Source organism: Seriola lalandi, unplaced genomic scaffold (assembly GCF_002814215.2).
Source record: "Seriola lalandi dorsalis isolate HSWRI2012SDOR001 ecotype SW California unplaced genomic scaffold, Sedor1 jcf7180002054224, whole genome shotgun sequence".
Taxonomy (NCBI): Eukaryota; Metazoa; Chordata; class Actinopteri; order Carangiformes; family Carangidae; genus Seriola; species Seriola lalandi.
The window spans coordinates 320,861-347,026 of NW_019524777.1; the positions used below are offsets into that span (position 1 = coordinate 320,861).

A 26,166-nucleotide genomic window follows, 5' to 3' on the forward strand; every position below is an offset into this window, starting at 1 on the left:
AAGATTGGAAACACTGGTGTAATCTTTAAGAGTGTGTTGTATGGTATATTATATATTCTGTAAATGTATGGAAAATCTGAAAAGTAACCAGCAACTACAGCTGTCAGATAAATATAAATGTAAAAAATACAATATTTCTCAATGAAATATAGTGGAGTAAAAGTGCCAGAAAATGGAAATACTCGAGTAAAGTACCTCAAAATAGTGATTGCAGTACTTTAGTAAATGTGTTCAGTTACTTTACACCACTGAATTGTGAAAATGTTGTCAGGGATTGACCAATAAAATCCTGGACTTATTTCCATCATTGTCGCACCAACATTTATCAAGGCAGGACAGACGTTCAATATGTGACCGAAGTGAATGTATGAACATCTTTTTGAAGGGGTGCAGTCATTTTGAAAAGAAAAAGGTTCATTTTTATTTTCAATCTAGAGGGATTTGTAAAAGAGTTTGAATGTACGCACCGTTTTTAATTTCCAAGGATTTTACAAGCTTGGTTACTAAATAGCAACAAGTACAACGAGTACTTTGCACTTCATAAGCACGTCTCATGTCTGCGTTCTGAGGAGTTTTTCCTGTATGGCATGCCATATGACGCCACTTCCACTCTTTGGCAGTGCATCGGCCCGCAATCAGTGACTGTTAAAAAGTTACAAAACTGAACCAGAAGTCGAACCAGAGGGAGAGGAGCATCTGGAACCTTCCTGTGTCTGTTGGAGAGACAGATACAGAGAGTCAGAGACAGACAGAAAGACAGAAGATGATTAAAAATGTCTTCCTTCATTTAACACAGAAACAAAACCTTGAGTTTTTATCGTGAATGACAAGAAAAACTAGTTTCCTGTGTTGAATGGTTAAATAAAGCAACAGCAGATGGAAAATAAAATATAAAAATAAAAGTACTGTTTAATTAGGCTAAAAAAAAAAAGTACTTCTATTTTTGTTTGTGACTCACAGAGGAAGCAGTGACACAGATTTAAAGGTTGAACACACACACCTGCTCTGTGGATATAAGGTAAGGACACTGTTAAATAAGATTACAAAGCAAAGAAATATGAAAATATTGTTGCAAATAAGACTGAACTTATGAGACCTTGGTTGGAAAAAGAGGAAAACAGCACCCACATACACACTCTGCCTCCCTCTGTGTGCATGTGTGTCACTCCCTCTCTGCCCCCACCATACCCTCACCTTTTTTTGGAAGATGATATGGGGGACCCAGATGTTACATTTCACTGGCCAATGGTGAGCAGAGAGGGGCTGGATTGGTGTGTTCTCCCGATGCCCCTTCTTTTAAAAACGCCTGAGCTCCTGTCTCCAACTCAGCAACTCAACTCACATGAGGACGAGCAGTGGCTCTGCTCTGCTCGACCAGCAGCATCACTCACACCTTGTTACACTCAGCTGTATCTGAAAGCTGAAGAATCAACATTTTATTATTATTTTTTTTTCTTTCTTAAGTTTATGTCTGTGCTGTAGAAAAACAAAAGTCATCTGTAACTGAAAGTGTGGCACCATGTTGGGATTGAATAAGGTGGCACTCCTGCTGTCTTTCCTGGCTTCAGTGGCTCTGGGCCAAGGTAAGTGAAGACTGATAATTTGTTTTTCTTTTTTTATATGTGGATGCCAGAACAGCACAATCACAGGAAAGTGCTGTAAAAGAAGAGTTCCCAACAGAATGATGCGTGAAACAGAGCCAGTTTTAAGATAAATTTAGTGTTGAGCTGAACAATTTTTCATCCCTCTTGTCATTTTTGGTAATCACATACTGTAAGAACAGTGGGTCAGTGTATGACTACTCGCACATGTGCACTACAACTCACATAACTGTAGAGTTTTCAAAGTTGACGGCATTTCCTCAAGGATGTCAGGGAGAGCAGGACTGGTGGAGGACTCTAGAGACATGTCTGGTGGTGAGCTCATATGATAATGTCCTGTGTATGGCTGTGTGTGTGTGTGTGTGTGTGTGTGTGTGTGTGTGTGTGTGTGTGTGTGTGTGTGTGTGTGTGTGTTAATTTAATTGACCACCCCAGTAGCTCCTAATCTCTGATATTAAGTCATTAGCAGGTTTCACCACCAGGCTAATCAACAACATGTGATGATAGAAGAGGAGGTTAACAGGAGGAGGAGGAGGTCATATACAGTGAAAACTCTGCATTCTGATCAGTTTGATCAAAGAAAAAGCTCTGTTCATGAGAGAAAAAGAGCTGTTGATGAAGTTTCTCATAATGACAGTCGCTGCCATTACCAACCAACATAAGGCCTGCTTTTGCAGTTTCAATGCAGCTGAAATGCTGCACTAATATTTATGATCTGACAAAGTGCCAATTCTTACATTTTTCTGTTAAAGTTCCTCAGTTTAATTTCGTGTTTTTACTGTGGTGGACCTTCAGCTACATACAGACAGAAGCCTGATGTGCTATCTCTTCCAGATTGCACCGTCTCCCCCCAAAATTTCACTCTTATCGTCGTTTAAAGCTCTTCCTGAATGACACCAGTAGCAGCACTTTTTTCCAAAGCTGTCACTTTTTGACTGCCTTACAGCTGCTCTCCATTAAGTTTAAAAAAAGAAAAAAGAAAAAAAGAATAGGACCTGGCAGTTCATAAAAGCAAACGAGTGTGGATACACCTTAATGGTCTCCATATCTTGTTGGACTCGGAGGCCTCAGTCGTAAATGTCTTGCAGAGGCTTTGTGCCATTTACTGATGACTGTATCATAAGATTAGGTGAGCCTTTCATGAGGAAGGAAGGTAAATGTAATGATGATTCAGATTGACTCTCACTAAAAGAAAACACTGTGTTAGATCCACAAGTCAATGCCAAGTTTAGAATGGATTATAAAATTTTATGTTTTGTGCCTCGCTCCTTTAGCAGGGCAGCCACATCTTGCAATGAGGTGGTGCATTTTCTCCTCATTTCACCCTCAAACATAGTGCGAGTCGTCCCTAAAGATATAAACCCAGTTACCTTGGAAACAAGAAGCAAAAATCACAAACCAAGTGACACACTTCCCCGCCTGCTAGGTTTATGCTGGAATAAATGAGAAAATGGAATAGAAAGAGGGATAAAGAGCACAGGTAAAATGACTTTACCGTCTTCTTTTCCCCTGTCAAATTGGCCCGCTAGTCACTCTTTCATTTTTTCTCTTTGATGCTGCACTCAGCACTACTCACTGCATTCCCTCCACCACTATTGAAATGAGTGTAAGTATCCATCTGTTCATTTGTCTTCCTGTGTTCGCCTTTTGTTTCTAATTTTGATCTCCCTCAGGTATTTCTCCATAAATACTTTCCCCACCTTTTCCCCTTCTGTCTCTCCCTCGCTCCATCAAGCTCCCTCCTTTGCCTTTCTCCACCTATTTCTCTCTGCCACCGCACTCCATCAAACGCTCTCTCTTCGCCTTGCTCTTTGTCACTCTCTCCACACACCTTAGAGCTTACAGATTTATGAGCTGTTTTCCTATTTGAAGGCAGCAGCTGTTGCGGAATGCCCAATGTAACCCAGAAGGGAACACTTTACTACCTTTATTACCACCTCTTTGCATAAGTCTAGCTCAGTGGCTTTTTTAAAGTTACTACAATAAGGCCTGTTTAACCCAACAGTATGGTACATTATCAGATACTTCCAATCTTCTCTTGTTGCATAATTGTCAGGCAAAGCTAGGTGGTGTATGTGAGCTGCCTGAGGACCATTGTGAAGGAGACAGAGGAGTTAAGTTCTCCAGATGCTGACCACTGTCTGCTTCAAACACAGAGCTGTCTGGCCAGCTGACTTTAATGATTGAGACAGGGATTACAATGGATCAAAGGAAACAGCATAAATTCCCATTAATGACAACCTCCAAGCCATTCTTTTCTTTTCTTCTCTCTGTGCATTTGTAAAGATATTATTTATTAATCAGCTGCTTTCAATTGAGCTATTTCCAGCGCCTGGCTCTGTACCTGTGCACAGGTGCTGAGTTTCAAGTGAGAACTTTCAGATTTTTCTAATGCCCAATTATGCTTTTAATAGTATAAAGAAGAAAATACCTGAGAACACAAAGCCTTTGTTATACCTCTGTAAATCCCTAAATCGTGTGGTTGATTTGATTCATTAGTTCATGTCAGGGACAAAATTGATGATTTTAATGAGCTGCAGATGTTTTGGGAATCAGACTTGGAATTTTTGGGAAGAAGGAGCGTTGGTGTAAAGACAGAGACGGACTCAGAGAGGAAGAGCAGACTCCTCTGAAACCACAAACACCTCAGCTGAGAAGCCAGCCAAACGTATAAACAGCTTCCATATGACATGGCAAACAGATCATCACATACACAGGCCCACACACACAAATACACACACTCACATCACATCCATGAATCCTCTGGTTAAGCTAAGTATAAACAGGACTAGACTTCAGCACACACACCTGATCTTGCTCTTAAATAGATGCTTCGGTAAATATTGTACAACCTCGTTCTCTTAGTGGTTTGAATTTTGTCCAGTAGGTTACATAACATGGGGAGGAGGGGGGGTGTTTTCACGCCTTCTCTTTCTTGTATGAATCTGGAATATTATAAACAGGATCCAGACCTTCTATTAAAGCCTAGTCTCTCTGCCAACTTACATCTGGCACAACCATACCTCTTTAAGATGACTGAAGCCATTCTGGGTGCAACTTCATAAAGTTCTGCATTTTCCTCCCTCTTCCTCTCTTTGCCAGCCTTTTATTAGATTCTGGCGAAGGCAGAAAACTCCCACTCAGACAGAGAAGGAGGGAGAGGCACTGTTGATTATTAATAGAAAGGTTGCCTTTGTGTATCCTGGCTATAAGTACAGCGGCTGTATTTCAGAAAGAACCGTTGTGACCATCCAAAGGTAGTCCTCTAAAATAAGACTTGCAGTTGTCACAACAAGCTCAGGGTGGGTAAAAATGACAGTGACTGCAATGTGGGATGAAAAGTAATCCAGTAAATATGTTTCAGGCATGTAACTGACATAGACTGGAATTCAGGTGCTTGCCATGTGTCTATATGTGGAACTGGCTGCTAACCAGCCCGCAGATGCAAGTCTTCCCTAATATACCGGTACCACTATAATGTATCTTTACTTGGTTGGCCGTGGTTTATGAGGGTCACCATGAGGCTGGCTGAGGTTTAAAATAACAGTCACGTGGCAAAGATCATGTCAAAGGTGAGACTGAAAGAGAACTGAAACGACATATGGTTACATTTAAGTGACAAAGCCCTACAGCGACTGTATGGATTATCACGGGAGCAAAGTAGAAAGTCAAGTCAAGTCCACGTAGGGATCGTGGTTGATGGTTAGGTCAACAATAAAATCGGACTTTAACATGGAAGACTGCTGTTTGTTTCCCTTTTCAAACTGACAGTCAAGGGTAGCTTTCTAAAGCGTGACCACAGTCATTCTCTAACCTTTTCTAGCCACGAAGGTTTCCTAACTTTCACAAGGTAGCATTTTTACTCTAACAAATCCTCCACAATTTGTCCATGCCCTCAAAATGGACAGAGATGGTCTCTGATCTGATGCCCATTTAGACAGGAATTCATCCTTTGCTTGTTCTTTCCAAAATAGAAAAATCCCTATTGAAAAATAGATCTGTTTTGATGGTGTGACAACACTGTGGTTAAAGTTTTTGGCTAGGTTTAGGCAGAAAAATGACTTGGTTTAAATAAGTAATATGTTGAGGTTAGGACACCTCTGTCACCACGGTTACTATAGTAAACACATGGTTAAGGTTCAGGATTCATTTCAGAGTACTTCTTAAAAAAACATTCACTTATGGTTGGAAATAGGAAACGACTGGGGACTCCCATATTAAAGTCACTGACTTCTTCTTTTGCTCTTGTCATAATTACTACGGCCACTAGAGGGCTTTGTCACTTGAGCATAAACATATGTGGGGCTATTATAAATCTCCTGTTTTAAACAATGGACACGTCTACTCTTATGGGATTGGTTTCTCAGTTATGTGACGTATGAAACTCTGGCTGTCTGAAACCGCTTTTATGAGACTGTCATTGCATCAGATCAGTAAACAATTCCATGCAATGTTCTAGAGGGCATGGATAAGTAATGGATTATGATGTAACCCACAAGGAGCACATGAACAAGGACAAACAAGACATACTGCACCAGTGGGGCACTTTAGGGTGGATTTTTCTTTTTTTTGCACTGAACAGGAAATCTTTAGTTCTAACTTTGCTCCCTCTGGCTTGAAAAATGTGTACTCGCTTTTTCAATAAGGTAAATTCACTCAAATACCAGCCACATGAGGCAGTGCCCCAATAAAACCTCCCGGCTTTTAAAATTCATAAAGTGTTAACATGCCACTCAAAAGCATAATAAGCTCTGCGAGTTGTGCCACAGGATCCCGGCCAGTTCACACCTGCTGCAACCAAGGTCACAACCCCAACATTCACCCTCTGCTGTAGCTAATCTGGGTTTCCTCTTTTTAACTTTTTAAAACCATTAGTCACCCCATAAAACCCCATAAAAGCTTTGCTGTTTCGTTTTCATTATCAAACATCTTGAAATGATAAATAGGACCCAAATTGTTCTGTTGTGAATTCTCTTTGTTTTGGTGCGATTGAGGAAGAAATGTTACGTGAAAGGAGCAGAAGAAGTGCTTTATGATTACTTAGAAAATACATGGCTGCACTTCAGAGTAGGGAATGTGATTAATTTGCCACAAGCTTGGAACTCAATGTTAATAAAGTGAAACAAAAAGCTTGTTTGTGTCCCCTTGCCTCGACTTTCTCAAAGAAAAGTTCTTTTAAAGGTCTACATGAGAGCATGCACTTTGCACAGACAAATCCAGACTGTAAACTGCTGTAAAGAAATCACAGAATCAGTGTCATATTAACAGAAAGAATTTGTGCAGTAGTGGAAAAAGCTCTCTTTCAATTGCATTTAAAATGTAATCAGCACAGACAGAATTCAGGACACGAGAAGAATGGTGGAAAAACGATTTCATTTGATTCACTAAACAACACCTGCAAGCGGAGCCACATCTGCCCAGCAAATCAGAGTGAAAGTGTTTGCTTCTGTTTATCCAGCTATTCAGTATGGTATCAGAAAGAGAAAGCCGGTATAGAAACCCACCAATGGTTCTTAAAGCCAGGGGTATTAAAAACAGAACCAGCACTAAAGTCAGCTGACTGTGACATTGTACCCCAAAACTTATGTAATACATTTTTGGACAGTAGATCTTTGTTCTCTTGAGCTACTATGATTCTTTTGCTAAATCTATCTAATGTTTATGGTTGAAAAGAAATGTGCTGGCATGACAATAAAGACTTGAAGTCAGCCGTAAAACCAGCGGGGACTGGGATCGATACTGGCCCCTGTGCTGGGAGTCTCTGCTCGTAAACTTAGCAGTGACTCTCTCAAAGTGCTAAGTGCTTGCGCAAACTACACACACACACACACACACACACACACACACACACACACACACACACACACACACACACACACAAACTGTGGCTACATAACGACACCCTCTTAAAATAATGGCCTAAGTCATTTTTTCAGGTTTTTCAGGAAACACAAAAAACTCAACAAAAGAGTCACACATTGCCATTATACAACCGGGGGTAGAATTGCATGTTCCCCTCAACTGAGGATTCAGGCGATTTTACCAGAGGTGGCCAGCATCATGAGGGGGTGATTTAGGCAAAAAAAACATTTTTGTCAAAACATGACTTAGGCCATTATTTTAGGAAGGTGACGATAAGCTACTTTTTGAATCTGTCATGGGCCATGACTTTTATTTTTTCCTCACACAACCCAAGTCAAACTCAGATGAAATGTCAAGCAAAAAACTGACATTTTTGAAAACATAAAAAATTAGCACCATAGGAAAATGAATCAATACACTTCAAAGCTCGAGGGAGAACACGTCATGTTGCATGTTTAATAAATCAAAGAGCCGAATTTACAGTGAATGTCAGGCTGAATATCATTCTCTCTCTAAGAAGGCAACATTTGCTTTCATCTTACAGTCACTGTTGTGTGTGTGTGTGTGTGTGTGTGTGTGGACAGCATATGCATGAAAAATGACTCAGTCATACAGGCATGCTGTGTGTGTGCACATTATGTTAAATTGCTGTAAAGAAGTGTGTATGTGTGTGTGAGTGTGTGTGTGCTTGTCTTACTATATTCATGGGGTCCAAAAAATGGGGTCTGACAGCTTTGTGGGGACCAAAATAACTTGGTTTTAGTGTTTGGGTTAGAATTAAGTGTATCTGTATCTGTGTGTGCGCTGTGTGAGAGGTGATGGAGCATGTTAATGTGAAGTTTTCTGGCTTGGCCGCTGCATAGCAGACGACTCTGCATGCACTGATTTGTCTCAGCTGGTGCTTGATTAGCATCCTCAACAGCGGCTGCTTGTTGATGGATCAAGAGGAGAAGGGGGGACGGGAGGAGGACAAGCAGAGGGAGAGGGAGAAGAAGACAACAAGCTGAGAGATGAAATAGCATGGGGGAGATGATGGATAAAGAGGATGTTCCTAAGTTTTAATGAAGAGGGGGTGGGTGCTGCTGAAGCCAGAGGAGAGGCACTAAGAAAAATCTACAGCAGGAGAAGGAGCAGATAGAGGAGGATGAGTGAGAGGAGAAGTACAGTGAGGAGGATAAAAAAGAAAAGAAGCCATGTGCTACTCAGCACAAAAAAGCACAGAAGGTGTGTGTGTCTAAAATGCACAGTGGAAAAAGAAAAGTAAAGGGCAGAGGAAAGGCAGGTAATTAGAGGAACCTTGTAGCCGTGAAGAAACACCAAAACGTGCTCGGACTGCATCACTTCGCATGTGTGTGCGAATGTTTGTGTGGTGATTACAAATACTGAGTTTATCTGTGTACACACACACACACACAGACACAGACACAGACACACACACACACACACACTGTAATACATAATATAATATTCATCAAAGCTAAGTGAGACTTAATCAGACTTTAATGACTTTATGAAGGTGCTGTATTAGAGTGCATTAGTTTGAGTTAGGTATACCTAATAAGCTTCCAACTGAGTGTATAACCATGTATTTTGTGTGATCATTGGAACGTAAACTCTGGAGTTCAGCTTCTGAGAGCATAAGGGGAGAAATGTATAAGGATGTAAAACTTAATGAATGAATGTGTACATTTGCTCTTTGTGTCATATCCATTTGTTTTTCTTCCTGTTTGCAGGATCTGTGAGGACCAGGAGCCAGTCAGACAGGAGCAGGAGAGCAGTCCTCAACACATTCACCGACTCACAGACAGCAGGTACTGAATCAAACAGTGATATTTAACAGTGATGTGCAAAGCGGCTCTGAATCACTGGAATCAGTTTATTTAAAAGATTTGTTCACTGAATTTTTCAGTACTTGCACTGAGCTTTGACTGCCAGCACTCACTCAACTCACGGCTTATGGAGCTGGAAGGGCTGTCGCTTTGACAAACACACTATGTTTATAATTCTTGATATTCTAAAAAATTTGAAAACCGGTTTTTAATGAATTTGAACTATTTTTAACTAATCTACAGGTCGCCATTACTCTTGGACTTCCTGGGCCTGATTCCAGGTTGAGCTGCTGATAATCACTCAGGGCTCATGTTCCCTTGTAGTACATTCAGTGAACTAATCAGTGAGTGATAGTCAGTGGCTCCTGAGACTGTCCCAGGTCCTTTCACTGTGAGAGAATGATGCATGTTCAGTGGTTCGTTCTCTGAGTTTACCACACATCGTACAGTGAGAGGATCTGAGACCGTCCTCAGCCAGAGATGTCTTATATAAAATGATATTTATCTCACTAAGCTATTTGATAAAGCAGCCTATGTATGTTGTAAAAGCTTAAAATTGTTTTTTTTTTTTTTTTTTTTTTTGCACTGCCTATATTCTGCTTACAAGTATATTTAGTTGTCAATCATAGTTAATGCTGAAATTCACATCTTTTAACGTTATTCATATATATTTTGTTCTGCCATTAATCAGTCATTCATATTTTGATCTGTTGCTACTGTTTGGTATATTCCACTCATGGCGTGTTGCTTTGTACTGGATATGTTTCTGCTGTGGCAAAGTTATTTCCCCCCGGGATCAATAAAGTACCTACAGTACCTATTGAACGTAGCCCATTCTTCCAGTGAATGAAATGACTTGAATAACTCACTCAGTGAGTGAGCTCAACTGAACTGAATGGATTGTTTCAGGAAGTGATTCAGTTCAGTTTGTTCACCCAAAAGATTTGCTCTTTTGATTGAATCGTTCGTGAATGACACTACACTAATATTTACAGCTGATCCAGAGTCGTTCAGACTGTGAGAGCTGAAAGGGAGGGCAGCGGCAGAGACATGAGGCAAAGATATCACATGAGGTGACAAGTCTATGCCAGTGCTGAACAAACAACATGAAGGCAGTTGTTGTAGTTTGACCTGCTGGGTAGGCCCACTTATCAACGCAGTCAACACTTGCAGCAACAGCAGTGGCTGAAACACACAACTGATGGAGGCAAAACCCTTAGGGTCCGATTGACCCAGTTTGTGTCAACAATTGCACTCCTTCTTAATTTACTGTATCTCAAGGCCAAATTGCACAGAAACAGAAACATCTCATTGTGCTGGGAAGAAACCTTCTGTGTGTCCAAGTAAGCGTCCTGTGTGACATGATGCAACAGCCACAGACAAAGGAAATTACAATTAAGTGTCTTGTCATTGTGAGGTTGAAAAGCACAAGGTTTTGATGAATTAACTAACCCCTTTTTGATTGGAGGAAAGAAAACACTATTATTAGTCTATATGCAGAATGTTGTCTGCAGCACATGTCCTTTACATAACCTCCTGTGTTTCACCAAAGGACTTTATTCATGAAATGAAATGAATGAAAAATACTCCCTCTGTATTTTGCAAATACACGCCTTTTATTTTTAATAACTCATATTTCTCCTGAGGAAATACTCAGGTTTCAGAACATGCAGCAGACTAAAAAACTAGACGATATGCCTCATCAGTCAAGCCAGGAGGTTTGGAAAGAACCTGGACACTGCAAAGCTCCCTTGGGTGTATGAAGTCACAGTCAAATGGCAGTAGCAGACCTCCTCTTAAAGTTTGTAACCCATCCCCGTTGATTTCCTCCTGATCGCTTTTTCTTGGTTCTGACCCATGTCTCCCCTCCATGTAAGACCAGCTCCAAAATCCCTCCTTCATTATCCCTGGATCCTGTGCTGAATTGTTTTTCTTTCTGTCTTAAATTTTTTTTCATTTCCATCCATGTCTACCCTCTATGTGCCTCCAGGCGTGACAGAGTGGACGTCTTGGTTCAACATCGACCATCCTGGGGGGAATGGAGACTATGAGCGCCTGGAGGCGATCCGTTTCTATTACAGAGAGAGAGTTTGCACCCGGCCCACAGCCATGGAGGCTCGCACTACAGACTGGGTGGCAGCAGCAGACACTGGGGAAGTTGTCCACTCCAGTCTGGAGAAGGGCTTCTGGTGTATCAACAAGGAACAGCCCCACGGCCGCGTCTGTTCCAACTACCATGTCCGCTTTCAGTGTCCCCCAGGTAGCTGTGATGAGAGCAGCTCAGGGCTGTACAAGCTGTCACTTCCCAGATATAAACATGCAGGCAAACACATGCATGAATACACATTTCAAAAGCTTGTTAGTGCTGGCTACAAGGACTGAACAGTGATGAACCCTCCTAGCTGTTTACTGTCATGTTAAATAACTTGTCTGTTTATTTCCTGTTCCTGATTCTGCTTGACAATAGCAGCACATAATACCAACTTTGCTCATGATATGACTCTCTGTTTTTCAATTTATATTTTTTAGTGCAGAGTTACTGGTCTGACTGGAGTGAGTGGGGGCCCTGTTCAACCATGGCTTGCGGTGATGTAGGTATCCAGGTCCGCCAGAGAAAATGTATCAGTATGCAGCCCATGCCTCTCCTGTTGGTGCCAGCGTGCCAAGGGCACCATACAGAGAGGAGGGAGTGCTCCAACCCTCCATGTACAGGTGAGAAGATTTACTAGCACCTAATTTATAGCAGTATTCTAAGTTATGCGATGCAGTGGGATAACATATGAAACAACAGGCAGTTTACCCTCCTTCAAACGTATAGGACAAATCTTCAAACTGAACTGATTACACTGAGTCACCATAGTCCCATTGTATACACAGCCCTGGTTTCTTCTTCACTAAAAGACTGTAAAACAACAAAAACAAGTCACAGAAATAAAGGTGACAGCTCAAATAGTTAGCTTCTGAGCGATTAACCTCATAAAAGGAGCTTGTATTGGCCTAGATTTGCATTGACCTGAACGTAATAGCTTGGACTAGCACAAGACTGAATAAACTACTGAGCTGAAGACCAGATTCAGATCAGAATCAGCGCCAAATGTAAAGATGGTGATTCATTCACTTACTGAGCAAGTGATTAATAATTACCACCTTTAATGTTGAACTCCTCAATGGTCACTTACAGGTCATGGCTCTGCACTTGACCCTGACCTCTGACCTCCCTTGTGAAGGGAAGTGAGAGAGGTGAATATATCATATTTCTTTATAAAGCTACATACAACAAATCTATTACACTGATGCATAAATGACATCCTTTTGAGTGAAATGTATAAAATGTAATGTATAAAATGCAGAAATTAATTTAAACTGGAATCAGTTGTTGATGAGCTTGTTCTATCAAAAACTCTAATCTTGGTATTGATTCTGACAAAATGTGTATGTGCCCCTTTCTGCTTTGTTTTCAGGCAGCATCCTCCAGAGCAAACTTTCTTCTGCTAAAAATAACTTTGTAACCATTACTTCAAGTGTTCTTGATTGAGCTACTTGTAATCAACAGTCTTTTGATTGCAGCTATTTAATCATCTTTGTTTAAAAACAAAAAAAGTTTTTATCTATAATTGAGTCATTTAATAACTTGTTAATTTTCTTCTGTACAAGGGAGCCCGTGCATCAGAAACTTAACAACCCCCGTTAGACCACTCTGTATAAAGTTTGAATGATTTAAATTATGAAGAGATTGGTCACAGGTTTTACAGAAAGTACTAATATGAATTATTATTATTATTATTATCAAACTCACATTATTCCTGGGTCTCTGTGTGATCAGCCCAGTGGAGTCCGTGGGGTCGTTGGGGGACGTGCTCAGTGACCTGTGGTGGAGGTCGCAGGACTAGGAGGAGAACCTGTGTGAGGACCTCAGTGACAGTGCAGTGTACCGGACGCCCTGTTGAAATACAGAAATGTGGGAAGAGTCCATGCCCAGGTATCATAAAGTGTATTATGCAAACGTCTTTCTTTATACTGACGTCTTTATCAGTCCATTCTCACATGTGTGTGCCTTTTTCCCAACAGCAAAATGTCAGCTCATGTGTACCGAGGGTCGACCCAGTGAGGACTGCAGCCGCTGCGTGTGTGATGGCCATGTGCTGCACGGAGAAGTCTACAGTTTGACTGGTGTCCCTGTGGCAGGAGCATGGGTGGCACTAGCCAGCCAGCCCAAGGTCATCCGTGCCCGTACAGATGCCAAAGGTCAGTTCAAGCTTACAGGAGTCTGCTCCTCCAGGACGACCTTGATCACCATCAGGAAGGACAAGTTTGCCCCAATCTCTGTCTCCACCTCCAGCAACACCACAGGGTTGTCCTGGGCACGGGCCGTCCTCAAATCAGCTGGTGAGTGCCGATAAGTAAAAGTGCAGTTATTAAATATTGTTGAGGAGCTATTAGTGAGAAGAACTGAAATCCAGATTGTCATTATTATCATTCAGCAGAGCCAGTAAACCATATTCTCAGACCGTAGAAAACAGAACATTGAAAAAACTTCGAACAGTAAACATTCTGGCTCTATTGTAAGACTTTACACAGGCTGGAGCACTTACTTATTTAGTTGCATGGAACCAAAATAAAAATAGACCTTTGCTGCTTTTGAAATCATTTTTCAGATGCACAGAATCTAATGTGAGAATTAAAACATTACACTTTATGTTTTACGAGGTCTCAGCACTACAGAGTGAGGTCCTGAGGGTTTGCTCCTTTCTGCTTTCCACAGAAAAGCCATATATTGTGAAGCACCCAGAGGACAAAGTGCGTTATGAGGGAGGACGGGTGCTGTTTTGCTGCAAGGCAACGGGATCACCAGTACCTGACAAATACTATTGGTGAGATGAATACCAGCATTGGCGTGTTATTAATCACAGTATAACACGCAGAAATAGCTAGAAACTGAGAGGTTACTTTTCCATATGGTGGGATATATATGTGGAAACTCCCAGAAATCAATTCTCCCTTATTCAGATACTTATGGAGGCAGATTTATTTTATTATTAAGGCTGTTTCTTGAAACTCCTGAAAAAATAGCTGTTTCTTTTAGCTGCTAAGTGGAAAGCACTGCTTAATATGGCTGGAAATTACACTCATGAGAGCAGTGAAAGTGAGCCAAAACAGTGAAGTTTCTGGCTGTAATACCAAAACAATGATTCGAAAGACGTTATATTTACACTATAATTACTCTGTAAAGCTGAGGGGAACTGTGGGTGATAATTCTGTGGATTCAGCACTACAAGCAACACCTTTCACATTACATGTAGTCATTTGATCCACTGGTATTATAAATTACTGATTAGAACAGCTCAAAACTATTAGAACAAATCAGATAAATGTATTTTTAAATACAATGGTTCTATCAAAGCTTGTTGCACATTGTTATACATCTCTACGCGCATTCAACAAAAATTAAAAGAAGTCTTTTGTAAAATTCAGGAAGAAAAATTAATTTCTTCATTTTTGTTGCTATTTTTCAAGGTACCACAACGGGACTCTGCTGGACAGGAAGGTGTACAAGTATGAAGAGGACCTTGTCCTGCGGGACCTGAAGATGGAACAGTCAGGACAGTATTACTGCAAAACCAGCAGCCCCGCAGGCAGCATCAAGTCGTCTCCAGCCTTACTCACTGTGATTGGTATGTATAATCTAGCACTTCTAACTGAGAAAGTATGTGAACACAAGTGTGGCTTCCACCATCACATAAACCCAGTCATACAGTTAAAGATGCAATGTGCAGGACAGGACTGACCACATTAATCTGCTGGTTTGGAAGCAGCTGTACAGTATACTCATACCAAAATCAAATTCAAAAAGTCAAAAAGATACAAAAACTTCTACTATTAAATGTCACAGTGACGTAATATAAACAGTAATTCATCATCATCAGCCATGAGAGAAAATAATTTACTATGATGATAGCAAGCAGCGCACAGGGATTACAGCCTAGGATGGCTGCTACCCCAGTGCATTTGACAGTGACGTATTTAGTCAAAGTTATACACAGATTCAAGTAAAAACCACTGACAAAAATCAAACAACCGCAACTCATTTCACTGTATAAAGAACAGCTGTCTTGGAAATTGGATACACACTTTAAGAGAAATTTCAGCACCAAGCTCCAACTAAGTCATCCACGAACCATGTCCATGCATTAAGAGGATTCAAACAAAACCACAGTGTCCTACAACTGAAGGAGAGAGAACAGTCAGTTAACAGGCTGTTAACTGTCACTGGAAAAAAAAAAAACATTACATGTAAAGAAAATTGGAAAATAAAAGTATCAGAGTTCACACAATCTGGTTGCGCTTAGAAGAGTATTTAAAAAAAAAAAAAGAAAAAAAGTTTACATTGTGAAGCTATAGGTTTCTAAACAGGGTTTCTTTATAGTGTGAGATAGCTCTGGACACCATAAAACCTCAGACCCAGTTCTCCAGAACACCCAGTGTTGAAGTGAAATCCGAGATTGTCCATAAAAGCTGCTTCTTTTCTCTCTGAGTCAGACAAATATGCGTTTCCACATCCATGTGGAGGAGTTACACATTGATTATATCCTCCAGGTGCTTGTTAGCAAAGACACCGATTAACTAATGGGGTTTTCATGGAAGTGTGCTAAAGCAATCGATCAAAGGCCGCAGACAAGTTCCTGCACTCCGAAAGTCATTATGGCAGGAGACGCTGTTTGTGTGCAGGACAACAACTGTGTCTCAAAGCAGGATTACAAACATGCCTTACTCCCTCACCCCAGATACACTTTTTTTCACATTTTACATTAAGCAGAAGTTTAATTTGGTTTCCCATAAAATGTGTTAACCACAGTTCATTTAGGTGAATAAAAGTCATATAATTTATTATCGAAGGAAACTCAAAGTTTTTGGTAAAGCCATCAGTAGTACAGTAATGATATTTCATAGGCATCACACTACTCCATGTGTCTGCAATTATCGACTTACTTGGGAGATGGCGAGCTTAACAAGAATACTTGACTATAAGCTCAACCATGATATCATGCACACGAATTATTCTGCCAATGTCTGGGTGAACAATCATTCTTTCTTTCCAGCTCCCATCTGGATGGTTGGTAAATAAATGTTCTCTTCAACTTCATGTCTAATTACCCTTTCGTGCATATTTCACCATCCAACTTGGCCACTCCTAGGTACTTTCAGGCCATGCAGACATTGTGTGTGTGTGTGTGTGTGTGTGTGTGTGTGTGTGTGTGTGTGTGTGTGTGTACAAATACATTATACGTGTGTGTGTCCATGTATGAAAAATGAAAGGCAGAATATATTTAAATGTTCCAATTGCAAGGTCCAATTTATTTGGCATTCACTACTATTCCACTCATGCATTGTTAAACGATTACCCAGTACCTGACAATTAAAATCTTAATAGATTTCGCATGCAGGTATCTCAGAGAAAATGGAACTTAAATAGCTATGTGTTCATGTCTGTTTTATTTCTAAACCCAATCAGATGGTAAAATAATTTTTTATTTGTGTATTATTGACATCAGCTTAATGTCATTTATCGTCTCATTCACAGCAAAAGGAACACCAGCATGCAATTCAACACCTGAGACGCACCTCATCAGACTGCCGATGGATTGCTTTCAACCCGGGACTAACTCCAAGTTCTACAATGCTGGACGCTGCCCTCACAACAAATGTGCTGGCTCCCTAGACTTTGATACACGCTGCAGAGATGGAGCTGGATTCTGCTGCGGGGTTGAAAATATGGAAAGTCGAATCATTGACTGTGGGAGCTACAGCCTCCCTATCCGGGCTGTGACACAGTGCAGCTGTCAGAAGTGTGTGCAGCCAACTGTGCTTGTTCGTGGCAGAGTGGTCACAGCTGACAATGATGAGCCTCTGCGTTTTGGGCACATCTATATCGGTAAAGAGAGGGTGGGCACCACTGGTTACCAAGGAGGCTTCACATTACAAATTACTCCTGATACACAGAGATTAGTGGTAAATTTTGTTGACCCCAATCAGAAGTTTCTTGACACTCCTAAGGTGTTCATCTTCGACAAGAAAGGTGGATCCATCTACCATGATGTGAAGGTGATGAGAAAGCAGACACCGATTGATATCAATGCAGGAGAGACCAACTCTATTAACCTTGGAGAAATTAAAGGGGAGGACCCCATAGGGCAGCTGGTTATTCCTCCCAATTCCTTCCATAAGGAAAATGGAGAAATCTATGAGGGGACTGTAAAAGCCAGCGTCACATTCATTGACCCTAGAAATATCACCACAGCTGCTGCGGCACCCGGTGATCTCAACTTTGTGGATGATGAAGGTGACATGCTCCCTTTGAGGACCTATGGCATGTTTTCTGTAGACTTCAGAGATGAGGCCAACAAGGAAGTACTTGGAGCTGGAGCAGTTCAAGTCCTTCTTGACACACAGCATGTCAAAATGCAAGAGCATATTCCCAAAATGAAACTCTGGTCTTTAAACCCAGACACAGGAGTCTGGGAGGAGGAGAGTGACTTTTCATACACCACAACAACTAGTGGAGGTCATGGGCGGAGCAAACGAGAGGAGCGTACATTCCTCATAGGCAACATGGAGATCCGAGAACGTCGACTCTTTAACTTAGATGTTCCTGAAAACAGACGCTGCTATGTCAAAGTTCGGGCCTACATGAGTGATAAGTTCCTTGTGAACGAACAGCTGGAAGGTGTTGTGATCAGCTTGATAAACTTGGAGCCTAAGCCCGGATATTCATCTAATCCTAGGGCATGGGGACGATTCGACAGTGTCATAACTGGACCCAATGGGGCCTGTTTACCAGCTTTCTGTGACACACAGAGGCCCGATGCTTACACAGCTTATGTCACTGCAATGATGGGTGGGGAAGAACTCGAAGCGGCTCCTTCCTCTCCAAAGATGAATCCAAATATCATTGGAGTGTCTCAGCCATATCTGGATAAAATAGACTACCAACGTTCAGACCATGAGGATCCAGCTTTGAAGAAAACAGCCTTCAGAATCAACTTGGCAAAGCCAAACCAAAACAATTTCGATGAGACCAATGGGCCAATATATCCCTATCAGAATTTAATAGCATGTGAAAATGCCCCTGTCGATGCAAATCATTTCAGATTCTTCAGAGTGGAAAAGGACAAGTACGAATACAATGTTGTTCCCTTTGAGGAAAATGATTTGACAACCTGGACAGGAGACTACCTCTCCTGGTGGCCTAATCCCCAGGAGTTCAGAGCATGCTTCATCAAAGTTAAGATCCATGGACCGAAGGAAGTGATGATCAGGTCAAGGAATCTGGGAGGGACACACAGAGAAACAAAAGGTAAACTTTACGGCATTAGAGACATTCGCAGTACCCGGGACATGCGAGAGGCCAACACCTCGGCGGCTTGTGTGGAGTTCAAATGCAGCGGCATGTTGTTTGATCAAGCTGAGGTGGACAGATCCCTCATATCAGTCCTTCCACAGGGGAACTGTCGTAAGGTTGGCACCAACAGCCTCCTACAAGAGTATCTCATCAAACATCCACCAGTTGCTCAAAACAATGAGTCCCATGCATTCAGTATGCTAGCTCCTTTTGATCCTTTGGGACACAACTATGGCATCTACACAGTCACAGACCAGAATCCCAGGGTGGCCAAGGAGATTGCCATTGGGCGCTGCTTTGATGGTACCTCAGATGGTTTCTCCAGGGAGATGAAGTCAGACTCTGGGGTAGCATTGACCTTCAGCTGTCCTGAGAGGAAAATTAACAGGGAAAGCCTCTTCCAGCGCCTGCAGACCAATCCAGGTCAGACACTGTCTCAGATGGCGAGGGACATGAGGGAGTTGGAGGGTGTACAGGTGCGGAGATCATCCACCCAGGTGGTGGCCTATCCTTCAGAGCAGCAGGGCAGGACCCAGAGTCGCAGAGTCACCTCTACAACCAGAAGGAGAATGTCCATGCGCACACAGCAGCGACAATAGAGGTGGCAAGAGGTAGGATTTGATAAGGTAATTTGATGTATATTTAAATTGACAGTCATATCAGAATGATTTATATGTTCTTTCCTTCTCATTTATAGGTATTATGTTGAAACTGATATGACAGCATCAAGACGAGGAAGTAAAAGTTGTCCGTTTGTTGTTGAGTATAAACTCCCTCTTGACTATGAAAATTGCAAAACTGAAGCAGACAGCAATTCAGCAAAATCATTGTGTGATTGATTATATTCATTAGTCTTATACTTGACGAGATTAGTACATGCAGCATTTGTCTATATGTGACTGGCACTTATTTAATTGGCTTTGGTCTAATTTTAGAAATGAATAGACTAAATTGACAGTGGAGAATGTAACTTTTATACGTTTATAGGTCTAATTTGTGGCATTCCACTTTCCCCATTGTGGGTGTTTTTGCTGATGTCACTCAATACTTGGGTTAAAATCAAACCTTCAAAAATTTTAAACTACTTAGCCAGGCCCCAAACACTTCATAATTGGTCATGCTTTCCACTGAACTCATACTTGATCAGAGTGAAGAAAACATGAGGTCCTGTTGTCTGCAGCAGACACTGAGTCCTTTTTCTACAAACTGGGAAACTCTCTCCACCAATGGGAGGCACATTCGAAAGAGACAGTGGGGTGAGGCATGCCACCCTGGGAACAGAGGATGTTTTCAGTCATGCTTCTCAATATTTTTCATTCGCATGCGACATTGCCAACTGTGATTCAGCCAAATGTCCCTCCACACCTACTAGAATGTGAAAGACCAAGGCCTTCGCCAAGACAAGCATGGATCTCACTAGTAGCAGGAAGTATAAATCGGGATAATTAATTTCAAGGTATGACATAATGTCCCTTTGTCCTCTGCACATTCCAAATTAGCACATCACCAAACAAAATATTACTCAAAGCGATATATTACCCAATATTTCATTTACTCAAAAACTGTAACAGTGGCTCATTCAAGGTCTAAATGGATATTGTTTTTGTTGTTGGGTAATGTGTTTGTGAGCTGCCTTTATATCATGATGTGCAATAACTATGTAGTATAATTTAACTTGAGAATTATTAAAAATCAGCATGTAACAAACAGTGCACAAAAAATGCTGTTGGTGAATGAAACAACAATAACTCATTCAGTAGGTAGTGTGGTTAAGGTGTTTGTACGAGATCTTGCACAGGACTCATTCCGAGTGATTTTCAGAAAGTAATTTAACTGCTATGTAATCGTTCTTCAACTTTCTGAACTGCGTAGAATTTATTAACCTTTTCATGCTTTGCTGCATGACTCAGTTGATTTTACAATTTTATACACCACAGTAATCTTTTCAACTTCAGAGAGCAATCTTGTTAGTGGGAGTTAAAACTCTCAGCGGAGCCTTCTCCTCATTAACAAAACCCACTGCAGGATTCTTCTACAAGAAAGCGATAATTAAGAAATGCCATACTACTGGCCACGTTTCCATAAATCCTGTCACTTTGACAGCATGAGCAACAGTATCAGTAAATGTCAAGTACACACTTTGAAAGATATTGAGACGGATAAATTATTACACTTACATAAAAGAATATCTGGGTATTTGAACTGAAGTCAGTAATAGGAAGAAACTTCACTCTGTGATAAAAGCTCCAAACTTGTTTATCTGAAAAATAGGCTCTTGCAGATCCATGGGAGAAGCTCTTCAAGCTGAACTAATCCAAAACCAAATAAGGGGGGACGTGGTCCATGGAGAAACTAGGAGAAGCTGAGAAGTAAATATAAGCCTGCTGCTAATTAGAAAATAAATTACATGTTCTCTTGAGAACTATTAAAACTGTTTGCCCCTGACTTTCCTAAACAGCTAAACAAGTTAATTTAAAGTAATCAAGTAATCAACAACATACTGGGCCCAAGAGGATTACAGTCAAACATATTTACCATCAAAATGGCACCCAGCCCACAGTACAGTTAATTCTTCTAGTTCGATGCATTTAAGCCTGATTACATTTATATTCCCAACAGTTTATCCATGTGCTAAAAGGTGATGTGAAGTTGTGTAAATTCTGCACTTTACACTTGAACTTGGGCCCGCTTCAAAGAACCGTCTCTTTCCATTTTGTACTATGAGCACTCCAGATAACAGAAAAATATAGTGACAGCCTGTGATAACTTCACTATTATCACTGACCTATAATCATAGGCCTGTGGGCCGTGCACAGGCTGAACAGTTCAGATCTCCAGATGAAAACAAACATCTCCCTGCAGCAGATGTAGCATCCAACCCTGTAAGAAGGATGATGATTGAATCCAGGTGTGGGAAGAGATAAGTCCTATAAAAATGCAATGGTGTGCGAGGTCAGCTGTGGAGGCCCAACAGCTGTAGAGCAACTGGAGGAAATGTTAGACCAAAGACATGAAGAGAAAGATGAGCAAGATTATCTAGTGATGGATTTAATCATTTTGGGGTACTGTTTGGTAAAAGGAAAAAAGGAAGGGAAAATATTAGTGGCTTTTGGCATCACAGTCCATCACTTACAGAATCTCGGGCTTCGAAAGTGGTTGCACATGGAAGAATGCAGGTTTTCAGGGGAGAATGCTTTGACAGGCGAATTGGCTTTTTTCAAGAGAAGTTATCAGGGGAGTTTGAAGGACAAGGTAACAATAATAGGCTGAGTAAACCGTTATGTAAGCCTTTGCATGGGAAAGTAAGCTGGGCTCTCCAAACAGCTTCTTTGTCTTCTGGGGAACTTCAAAGAAGATTAAAGAACCTCTGCAATGTTTGGTTTAACGACTTAAGAAAAAGTTTCCAAAGTCTTTAGAATCGGATAAAGGGAGTTTCAGCTGAAAATCCAACAGATAAAAAACAAAGCAGAGATTCATTTTTAATGGAAAGAAAATATCTCTCTCATTGAACTTCTGTGGGAATAGTAGTAATCAAAACAACCGCTTCATTTTACAGGGAGAAATTCAATGTTAATATCACAAATACAGATTAATGGAGCTTCATGTATTATTATTATTATTTTTTTTTTACACCTTTAAAGGTCATCATTTTGGGAAATTTGCTTACTTGCCAAGAGTTAGATGGGCTCTCATTTTTGTAATTTCCAATTATTAAATATGAAGCTACCATCAAGTCGGTTAGCTTGGCTTGGCATAAAGACTGGAAACAGGCTGCTGGCCTTGGCTTCATATTTGCTGTGCAGACATGAGAGTGCTATCGATCTTCTCACCTAATTCTCGGTCAGAAAGTGAATGAGCAGCTGTTGTTAGGTCTTGCATGACAATTGGCATTTTCAAGTGAAAATCTTTCTTTTGTAATGATTGAAAATTTAAAAAACAAATCTGAAGTTCATTTCTTTTCAAAACCACTTCATGAGACGCTGTAACAGAGTTGCAGTGGGTGCATGTAACGCTAACCGGCACTATTTAAATTCAGGGCAGAAAAGCACAGGACTCTCTATCCAAAAGAGACCACAAACAATTTAACAGTTACTCAAGCATGAAGAGATTCATCCGTTTTCTCCTCTGCACAGTCCAGCTGGTCTCAGGGAGATCATAATTTATTCAGGAGGTCATCCTTGAACTTTTCCACCACTTTCTGGGGTATAAGAAAAGAGTTGTATATTTGCCACTGTGCTCCAGTAAAAGAATCTCACACACACACACACACACGCACACGCACACGCACACTCACGCTCACACACACACTCACACTCTTGATAATCCTATCTAAATGCTTAACTATTGCATGGTGATGCCGATCTCTTTGTTTCTCTCTGAGTTAGGTTTTCATGTGTAAATTGTGTATTTTATGAAATCAACTATAATTGTAGGAACAAGAAACTGTAAATAAATGATTTTGTGTAAACTTTTGATTCTTATTCCTCTTGTGTATTATGTACGCAACACACTGAAAAATCATCAAAGTTTAACAGTTTCACATTTCTGAAGATAAGAAAAATTAGTTTTGGTTTATTCTATTAAATAAGAAATATATGACAATGATGATAACAGAATAATTTAATTTTTGAATTAATTAATGACAGATATACAGACTTGAGCTTTGCATAAATCACAATAAACACAGTCTAAAACAAACAAAGCAACTCACAACTAATAGCTGAAATGAATTATGTCACACGTTACAGTGTCTGCAGTCTTTTCAACATTTAGACCAGATACATAGTTCACACAAGAAACAAAAAAGGAACAAACAGATTAAAATTAGCTAGTTTAGCTTAACATATTAAAAAAGACATAGGAAACATAGAGAAAGCCTGACATGAATGGTGGTTTCATTGGTGTCTTGGGACACTTTCAGGATGTTATGTCAAGATGTAAAAATGTGCAGACCACTCCTCGCTTCTGCAGAATCCTGAACAATATTTACTTTAACTTTTCTACTGACACAAAATAGCTACATCTCCATTGTGCGCGCCCATTACCCTCCAGGTGATGAGTTACAATGCACACAGTGTGACCTCTGCAGCACATAACAGACATTTTCAGGCAGAGGAATTATTATTGTAATAAAGTTGCACTACAGGGGACACAGCAGGGAGGAAAACGAGTGTATCGAGCCACACTGTCACAGACACCTTCTTGACTGGGCTCTGTGTGTCTGCCCGAAAATGGAGCTGACAGAAAATATAGTGAGTGACTGCTCTCACCACTAAGGAATAAAGAAAACACACTTGCATCAGTGCGCACACACATAAAGCTAGAAAAACACATTTTTCCTGGAGTCAATGGTGCATTTCAGGTTGTGAACCTTCCCCCGGCGCCTTACTAACCATGTCTTTTAAATCCCATTGCGTCAGTAACAGACAAACCTGTCTGTGCACAGGCCAGGAATGGAGAGAAATGCTGATGGAGACATCTTAGCACCAGAGCTGCCACCAGTCGTAATTGCAGTGCCCTCCATGTGTGTTCTACTTGCTGGAACTGTATTTGGGTTAAAAAACAATCCAGAAACTCAAATCCTGAACGGGAGTTTCTGTTGCGTGACATCACTGGAATAAGTGTCTAAATTTATCCAAAGGCCACAACTCAGCAAGGGTGACTTCTTGTCTGTGAATTAAACAGTTTGAGAATAAAGGTAATGCTTGCTGAGGACAGGGAAAACCACCATGAGTAGTAATGAATGTGAGACACTTTAGACTCATTTCATGGTTACAAAGTCCTCCACTGAAAATAGTAGGAGCTTTATACTAAAAGTAGACATTTATTACTCATTCCAATACAGTGGCTCTCAGTTTTGGACCTCCGCATTACACCACATCCTAAAGTGATAATTGGCATTTGCAGGTCTTTTCAGGACATCAAGGTGGCTCTCTTCAGGTTCTACTGCTCTCTCCTTTTATCCATATTTTCTATTTCAGTTGTATTCACAAATTAGCAAATTAGCTAGATTAGCATTGCACTTTGCATATATCATAATGATTCCCATGACCTCTAATGAGGCAGTGAAACACAAAGGCTTCGTTTCATCCCAAAATAGCAATTATGATTTTTGAAATAGATGGACAAATACAAAATATATTCACTATGTAATATTTCTATCAGATGATATAACATATATTCTTCTGGATTTCTTAAAATGTAGAAAATGATCAATAGACAAATAACTGTTACACTGCCAATAATCAAATATGCTGGTTGGTTCTAGAACATCTGCTGAGAAAAGTAAAATGTAGTGTTATCATTTTGCATATTTGCCACTGTTTGGTGTTTTATCAAGGTCTGCAGTGAGCTCACAGCTCTCTATGCTCAGTGTCTGTGATGAGTCTATACCTGGAGTGCAAGCAAGAAAAACTCTGAAAGACAAAGACAAAGACTTCAATCTTCTTGATATAGTCCTGAGTTCACAGCAATCAAAGCAGAAACAGCTCTGAGAAAATGACAGATAAGGTTTAGGAATGTTTCGGATGGCCTGGGCTTTGTGAAACAAGTCTTAAAAATAGTCTGAGTGACCTCGAAACAGGCAGGAAGCTCCGTAATCAGGCGACCTGAGGTCTTACCAAGGTCTGAAGGATGAAGCGGTTGGACTGAGGTTATTCAGCGTTTCTGATCTGCAGGAAAAGGCAGTAAGGAGAGACGACTGGCGTGTTTCACGTACACGTTGCCGTCCTCTAGTTTGACTTCATACACTTGTTGCTGAAACAATAAAAACAAAGACTTAGGAGCTGAAGGTTGGAGAAGAAACACAATACCTAGAGCTACTGTGGAAACAGTAAGAACTCAAAGTAAGTATAGAGTGTATTAAAGTTAAAAAGGTAGTAAATCCTAAATTCTGACTTCAGTGACAACAGTACATTTGTTATATTTCATTGTAGTGATGTACAAAAGACACAACTGTTTATGAAAATGATGAATGGAAAAGAAGATGAGATGTTTATGGAAAGTGTTGTTTGGATGGTTCATTGATTCACTCATCCAAACAGCAGAAGAGGGGAAGAAGACATGTCGGAAAACATGATCTTAACTCTGACTGATTTCAATCAGTAGAACATCCTACATCTAATAAAAGTGGGTGATTTGATTGGATTACAGTTTGATTGTTCACATCAACTCCCAGCTGTAGTCAGCAATTGAAGCTCCCTGCCTCCTGGGTATACAATTAAGTTTTCATATGATGACTTCGAAAGTCAGATACACATTTTAGTGTAAGCAATATAATGCCAGGTGGTCCAAAGATGATCATATATGGCATCTTTGCAGCAGAAATGCAACAGAAAACTATTAATGTTTTTCATTAAGTTACTAAAATTTGTATTGTGTTTATACAGAGCTTAAGAAGACAATTAAATATTCTGGTGGAAAAATAATACAGTATTATAACACTAAAAGCACATAAGAGTATTTCATGACTGACCTG

At 40.5% G+C, this 26,166-nt stretch overlaps 1 protein-coding gene and 2 long non-coding RNA genes across 3 annotated transcripts; 1 reads left to right on the forward strand and 2 right to left on the reverse strand.

The window, feature by feature from the left end:
• Positions 1 to 172: 172 nt before the first annotated feature.
• Positions 173 to 4,760, reverse strand: LOC147819219 (uncharacterized). Its single transcript, XR_015437125.1, has 3 exons — positions 4,625 to 4,760; positions 1,195 to 1,420; positions 173 to 713 (listed from the first exon to the last, which is right to left on the reverse strand). It is a non-coding gene; the product is annotated as an uncharacterized LOC147819219 (long non-coding RNA).
• Positions 1,416 to 23,162, forward strand: cilp2 (cartilage intermediate layer protein 2). Its single transcript, XM_023404154.2, has 10 exons — positions 1,416 to 1,583; positions 9,197 to 9,274; positions 11,283 to 11,552; positions 11,822 to 12,004; positions 13,116 to 13,271; positions 13,361 to 13,678; positions 14,055 to 14,163; positions 14,807 to 14,964; positions 16,872 to 19,300; positions 19,387 to 23,162. The coding sequence occupies exons 1-9, from the start codon at positions 1,520 to 1,522 to the stop codon at positions 19,286 to 19,288; spliced, it is 3,753 nt and encodes a 1,250-aa protein (XP_023259922.1). The 5' UTR covers positions 1,416 to 1,519; the 3' UTR covers positions 19,289 to 19,300; positions 19,387 to 23,162.
• A 129-nt stretch (positions 23,163 to 23,291) lies between these two features.
• On the reverse strand, positions 23,292 to 26,140 carry LOC111653542 (uncharacterized). Its single transcript, XR_002760679.2, has 2 exons — positions 25,310 to 26,140; positions 23,292 to 24,233 (listed from the first exon to the last, which is right to left on the reverse strand). It is a non-coding gene; the product is annotated as an uncharacterized LOC111653542 (long non-coding RNA).
• Positions 26,141 to 26,166: the final 26 nt, after the last annotated feature.